Below are 7,294 nucleotides of genomic sequence, written 5' to 3' on the forward strand. Positions count from 1 at the left end.
CGCCGGCCGCGGCAGCCATTGGAGGGGTGAACCAACGGCAAAAGGAAGACCTTTCTCTCTGTCTCTCTCTCTCACTGTCCACTCTGCCTGTCAAAAATAAAATAAAATAAAATAAATAAAATGTTAAAAAATTAGGTAGTTCTTTAAGATCTCTTTCAGGAATTTATGCCTGGTAAGACAGATACAATATAACCTAACCAGAAAAATCTCAGTTTTTTCCTTTATTTATTTATTTATTTATTTAGATTTATTTATTGGGACTGACGCTGTGGCACAGCCGGTAAAGCTGCCATCTGCAGGGCCAGCATCCCATATGGGTTCGAGTCCCGGCTGCTCCACTTCTGATCCAGGTGTCTGCTATGGCCTGGGAAAGCAGTGGAAGATGCCCTAGTGCTTGGGCCCCTGTACCTGCATGGGAGACCTAGAAGAAGCTCCTGGCCCCTGGCTTCAGATGGGCACAGCTCCGGCCTTTGTGGCCATCTGGTGAGTGAATTGGTGGATGGAAGACCTCTCTCTCTCAGCCTCTGCCTCTCTGTAACTCTGCCTTTCAAATGAAATAAATAAATCTTTAAAAAAAAAAAAAGACCTATTTATTTGAAAGTCAGAGAGAGGAAGAGAAAGGGGGAGAGAGAGCTTCATCCAAGTCTCCCATGTGGGTAGCAGGGACCCAAGCACTTGGGCATCCCTCTGCTGCTTTTTCCAGGCCATTAGCAGACAGTTGTATCAGAAATATAGCAACCAGGATGTGAACTGGTGCCGTATGGGATGCTGGTGTTGCAGGTGGCGGCTTAACCTGCTGTGCCACACAGCTGGCCCCAATTTTTTTCTTCTTAAACCAGAAAAATCTCAGTTTTTGTTCTAACCTATTCATGAAGTTTGTCTTCTCTGAGGCCCAGCCAGTGCCACATCCCTCACTGGCATACTTAACTCTCTTTTTTTCATCCACTTAGAGAATTTACACATCTGGCTGCTAGATAAGGACAGCCTGAGGGCAGAATGTGATGGATTGTCTCCCCGTAACATTTATTTGGTGGACAACAACAATTATTTATCAAAGGGGCAGCCTAGAGAGAGGAAAGAATAATGGACGGCTAATCTTTCCAGGCCTCAGACCCTCCTGTTTGCCAGCAAGGAAGGAAGTGAGCTCAGGAGTCATTTTTCCCGAATCTCTGACTCGCTCTGTAATCATCCCTAGAGCAGAGCCTGGTTTCAGTGATGTCAAGGAGCACGGTGCATCGGGGCCAGCACTGTGGTGCAGGAGGTTAAGCTGAGGCCTGCGATGCCAGTATCTCACATGGGCACCAGTTTGTGTCCTGGCTGCTCCACTGCCGATCCAGCTCCCTCCTAACATCCTGGGAGAACAGCAGAGGATGGCCCAAGTGTTTGGGCCCCTGTACCCAAGTGGAGACCTGGATGGAGCTCCTGGCTCCTGGCTTTGGCATGGCCCCAGACCTGGCCATTGCAGCCATTTAGGGAATAAACCAGTGGATGGAAGTCTCTCTGTCTCTGTCTGCCTGACTCTCTCTAAACTCTAACTTGCAAATAAAATAAATACTGAAAAACAAAGCAGCATTGTGCTTCATCCTTCAGCCAGGGGACATTTGGTCTTACTTTAAGAAAGTAACAGGTATAGTCATTCCATTCCTGCAAAAGGCAGTACTGAACTGCACTTGGCTGGAAACAAGGCCCACGCCACGGGAGACTGGCAGTTGGCTGGGGGAATATCAGGGAAGGTCTGGCCAGAACAGGCTGTCAAGCCCTTCCCCTTCTCCCTAGCAAGCGGTGGGAAGTGTGTTTTCTTCCATTGTTGGGTGCTGAATCGTCATTGTCTGAGCAGATTTCTCCCAGAGCCTAGCAGGTGGACATTTTGGGAATCTCAACAGGAGAGTTCTGCTGACGCTGACAGATTTAAAGTTGATATGCAAGCAAGTGCTTGGCAAAATACTCTTTCTTTAGTGACCACAGCTGTCCCATCCTCAAACTGGCAGAGCTGGCGTCATACCAGCAGCAGAGGATTTGAGGGGGTGGCCTCCTCCTGTGCAATATCAAGCCCACCACCTGTCACTCCACGCTGACAGCTTAATTCCTCAGTGTCTCTGAGGAGACCTTCCTGCTCCTGGAGACCCCTGGTGACATTTGAATGCCTATGGAGAGAGCATTTTAGCAGGGATTAGTAATAGGAATTCCTTAGCTTGGTGTGCAGTGCCCTTCCAAGGGGTTTTTGACAGTTCATGGAAAATGTATCTTTTTTTTTTTTTACAAGAGAAAAAATCCATTTTTATTTATTTACTTTTCAATAGTTTAAATCCTTGAGGGGTACAGCATCACACGGATTCTGTGTCCAATTGCCTTCGCAGGAAGGTTGCTTTGGAATTTGGCATGAACCATGCCACTGTTTCCGTGCGCGCGAGTTACCTTTCCCCAGATTACTCTGGTTTTGTTAGGTTTGCCGCCAGGAGTCACTGTGTTGTTCTTTGCTTTGTACACATAAGCACAACTCTTGCCCAAGTAGAATTCAGTTTCATCCCGAGCATAAACACCTTCGATTTTAAGCAGTGCCGTGTGTTCCCTTTGGTTCCGGAGACCTCGCTTATATCCAGCAAAAATGGCCTTGCACCACAGTCTTCCAGACATAGCTGCCTTCTAGAAGCCCTGCTCCCTGCAGGCCTCCACAGGCTCCAAGATGGCGGAAAGAGCGAAAATGTATCTTTTTTTTTTTTTAAGATTTATTTTTTATTTATTTGAAAGGCAGAGTTAGAGGCAGAGAGAGAGAGAGAGAGAGAGAGAGAGAGAGAGGGTATCCAGAGCTGAGCTGATCTGAAGCCAGAAGCCAGGAGCTTCCTCCAGGTCTCCCATGTGGGTGCAGGGGTCCTAGGACTTGGGCGATCTTCTACTGCTTTCCCAGGCCACAGCAGAGAGAGCTGGATTGGAAGTGGAGTAGTCAGGACTCGAACCAGCACCCATATAGGATGCCGGCACTGCAGGTAGTGGCTTTACCCAAAGTTTTTGTTTGTTTGTTTGTTTGTTTTTAAGATTTATTTTTTTATTTATTTGAAAGACAGAGTTACAGAGACAGGTAGAGGCGGAGAGAAAGGTCTTCCATCCGATGGTCCACTCCCCAATTGGCCACAATGGCCGGAGCTGTGTCGATCTGAAGCCAGGAGCCAGGAGCTTCTTCCAGGTCTCCCATGCGGGTACAGGGGCCCAAGGACTTGGGACGTCTTCTACTGCTTTCTCAGGCCACAGCAGAGAGCTGGATCAGAAGTAGAGCAGCTAGGACTAGAACCGGCGGCCATATGGGATGCTGGTGCTTCAGGCCAGGGCTTTAGCCCGTGGCGCTACAGTGCCAGCCCCCCGAAGTTTTTTTTTGAAAGGTTTATTTACTTGAAAGACAGACTGGCAGACATAGGAAAGAGAAAGAAAGGTCCTTTTATCTGCTGGTTCACTCCTCAAACAGCTACGATACCTAGAGCTGGGCTAGGTGGAAGCTGGAAACTCCATCTGGATCTCCCGTGTTGGGGGGCAGGAGCCCAAATACTTGAGCCACCATGTGGTGCTTCCAGGACTGGAAGTGTGGAGGAGCTGGGACTCAAACCAGGCTCTCTGATAAGGGATGCAAATGGCCCAAACAGTGGTTTAGCCCACTGCTCCACATCTTCCCCTGAAAACGTCTTTCTTGCTGTTGCTTTGCCTTTCAATTTGACAAATAAATGAATAAAACTGAAAACAGCCATACACAGAGTTTCAAGCTGTGGGATGGGAGTGAGGGAGGGGATGGTGGATAAGGAAGGCTGTGGGTCTCTGGGCCTGGTGAGGAAGTGCAGAAAACAGGTGTTGCAGGGTGGGGGTGGGGCTAGTGGGAGCAGAGACCTGAAGCTCTGGGGTGCAGGAGTGGAAAGTCTTCAGTGGGTAACCGAGGGAAAAAAACGGGGACAGGGAGGATGGGGCTCTGACTTTGAGGAATCATTTTTTTTACTTTATTTGAAAGACAAATTTACTGAAAGGTGGGGAGACAGAGGGAGAGAGCGAACTTCCATCTATTGGTTGACTCCCCAAATGGCATTAGCAGGGAGCTGGATCAGAAGAGGAACAGCCTGGACTCAGACCAGCGCCCATTTGGGATGCTGGCACTGCAGGCAGTGGCTTAACCTACTATGCCACAACGCTGGCTCCAGTAATCATTTTGCTCTTAAATTACAGTGTTGGTTTTTAACCAGAGGCGAAATGACATATTTAAAAAATGGCATTGTGGCACAATGGGTTAAGCTGCCCCTTCGGATGCGTACATTCACATCGGAGTGCTGGTTTGAGTCCTGGTTACTCAGTTTCCAATCCAGCTCCCTCCTAATACACCTGGGAAGCAGCAGACAATGGCTCAAGTACTTGAGTCCCTTGCCATCCACATGGGAGAACTGGAGAAAGTTCCATGCTCCTACCTTTGGTCTAACCCAGCCCTGGTTGTTGCTGACATTTGGGGAGTGAACTACCTGATGGAGGGGCTCTCTGCTTCTCTTCCCCACTGTACCTTTCAAAAATAAAATGTGTCAAAAAACATGGGGCTGTGGCGTGGTGAGTAAAGTCGCCACCTGCGCTGCTGGCATCCCGTATGGGCACTGGTTCAAGTCCTGGCTGCTCCACTTTCAATCCAGCTCTCTGCTGTTGCCTGGGAAAGCAGTAGAGGATGGCCCAAGGCCTTGGGCCCCTGTGTCCATGTAAGAGACCCAGAAGAAGCTCCTGGCTTCGGATCAGAAAGATCCGGCTGTTGCAGCCATTTGGGGAGTGAACCAGCGGGTGGAAGATGTGTCTGTGCCTCTGCCTCTGCTTCTGCCTCTCTGTAACTCTGCCTTTCAAATAAATAAATGTGTTTTTTTTCTTTAAAAAAAAAAAGTCCAAAAACAGTAATGAAAATTCAAGATAGGCTGGCGCCATGGCACAACAGGCTAATCCTCCACCTTGTGGCACAGGCACACTGGGTTCTAGTCCCAGTTGGGGCGCCAGATTCTATTCCGGTTGCCCCTCTTCCAGGCCAGCTCTCTGCTATGGCCCGGGAAGGCAGTGGAGGATGGCCCAAGTGCTTGGGCCCTGTAACCACATGGGAGACCAGGAGAAGCACCTGGCTCCTGGCTTCGGATCAGTGCAGTGCGCTGGCCGCAGTGGCCATTGGAGGGTGAACCAATGGCAAAAAGGAAGACCTTTCTGTCTCTCTCACTGTCCACTCTGCATGTCCAAAAAAAAAAAAAAATCAAGATAATTGAAAATGTCACTTAAATTTTCCATTATCTAAAGATGGCCCATATTATTTTTTTTCTGTAAGATTTATTTATTTGAAAGGTAGAGCAACAGAGAGAGAAAGGGAGAGAGAGATATATCAATATTCCATGTGCTAATTTACTCCCCAAGTGACCACAACAGCCAGGTCTTGTCTAGGCCGAAGCCAAGGGCTGGTAACTCAATCCTGGTATCTCACATGGGTGGCAGGGGATCAAACCAGCCCTCCGATCTGGGATGCTAGCATTGCAGGTGGCAGCTTAACCTACTGGGCCAAAGTGTGATCCCCACGTTACTATTTTTGATATGTTTTATAGCCTTTTTTTCTATTCACTCACAGATTTGGTTTAGACTTTTTAAGCCTACAGTATATAACAAGCATTTTTTCATGTGTTGGCATGTTTTTTCCTAAATGTGATATATAAAAGCTGTATAATATGACATCTAGTACAAATGCCATAATTCACTTAACCGTTCTTTCACAGTCAGACACATAAGATGCTTCCAATTTTTGCTGTTAAAAGTTATAAGAAATGCTTATTCTCTTTAACAATTTTTCCATATTTAAGATGATTTCCTGGGGGTGGGTGTTATAGTGCAGTGGTTTAAGCACTATATATGCTTAACTATACGTATTTGTACCACGTCCTGTATTGGAGTGTATGGGATTGAGTCCTGCCTCCAAGTCCAACCCAGCTTCCTGCTGCTGTACCTGGGAAGCAGCAGATGATGGCCCAAGTACTTGGGTCCCTGCCATCGTGTAGGAGACCAGGATGGAGTTCCTGACTCCTGGTCTCAGCCTGGCCCAGGCCTGGCTGTAAACCAGTGGATGAAAGGTCTCTCCCTCTCCTTCTCCTTCCCCTCCCCCTCTCCCTCTCCAGAATCTTCCAGATCTCTCATGTAGGTTCAGGGACCCAAGTACTTGATCCATCCTCTGCTGCTTTCCCAGGCACATTATCAGGGAGCTGGATCAGAAGTGGAGCGGACAGGACCCCAACTGGCACCCATATAGGATGCCAGCATCACAGGCAGCAGCTTAACTCGCTCCATCACAATACGAACCCCTGGGAACACTCTCACAGACACACCCAAAATAATACTTTCCTAGGTTTCTAGGCGTTCCTTAATCCAGTCAAGTTGACACTTAAAATTAACTTCCACAAAGGTATTAGGAAGAACCTTCAGAATAAGACCCAGAGGGATGGAAAAAAACTAAGAGTCGAGTTAGGCTTCGCAGCCATACGCCACTGTGAGACGGGCGTGCTTGCTGCCCATTCATAAGAACAGAGCTTCTTCCCCGGAAGTTGCGGCATTTGGGGAGTGAACAGTGGATGGAAAATCTCTCTCCAACTCTTGCCTTAAAAATAAAATAAGATGGGCTGGCGCCGTGGCTTAACAGGCTAATCCTCTGCCTTGCGGCGCCGGCATACCGGGTTCTAGTCCTGGTTGGGGCATCGGATTCTTTTTTTTTTTTTTTTTTTGACAGGCAGAGTGGACAGTGAGAGAGAGAGACAGAGAGAAAGGTCTTCCTTTTGCCGTTGGTTCACCCTCCAATGGCCGCCGCGGTAGCGCGCTGCGGCCGGCGCACCGCGCTGTTCCGATGGCAGGAGCCAGGTGCTTCTCCTGGTCTCCCATGGGGTGCAGGACCCAAGGACTTGGGCCATCCTCCACTGCACTCCCTGGCCACAGCAGAGAGCTGGCCTGGAAGAGGGGCAACCGGGACAGGATCGGTGCCCCGACCGGGACTAGAACCCGGTGTGCCGGCGCCGCAAGGCGGAGGATTAGCCTGTTAAGCCACGGCGCCAGCCCTAATAGTGATTTTCCATTTCTCTCATTTTTTCAATATTTATTATTTACAGTTTTCTGTAAGGAAAAACTATCTTTTCTCTCCATTTATTCATCTATGTGTTTTTTTTTAGAAAATATTTTTATTTTCACTTTATTTGAAAGGCAGAGACAGATTTCCCATACATAATTCACTGTCTAATTGCCTATACCAGCTAGAGCTGGGTCAGTCCAAAGCCAG

At 48.2% G+C, this 7,294-nt stretch overlaps 1 protein-coding gene across 1 annotated transcript; it reads right to left on the minus strand.

Annotated features, from left to right (window-relative positions):
- Positions 1 to 2,257: 2,257 nt before the first annotated feature.
- LOC133771242 (large ribosomal subunit protein eL33-like) lies at positions 2,258 to 2,691 on the minus strand. The gene has a single exon (XM_062206987.1). The coding sequence runs from the start codon at positions 2,632 to 2,634 to the stop codon at positions 2,302 to 2,304; it is 333 nt and encodes a 110-aa protein (XP_062062971.1). The 5' UTR covers positions 2,635 to 2,691; the 3' UTR covers positions 2,258 to 2,301.
- Positions 2,692 to 7,294: the final 4,603 nt, after the last annotated feature.

The sequence above is a fragment of the Lepus europaeus genome, chromosome 12 (assembly GCF_033115175.1).
Source record: "Lepus europaeus isolate LE1 chromosome 12, mLepTim1.pri, whole genome shotgun sequence".
Taxonomy (NCBI): domain Eukaryota; kingdom Metazoa; phylum Chordata; class Mammalia; order Lagomorpha; family Leporidae; genus Lepus; species Lepus europaeus.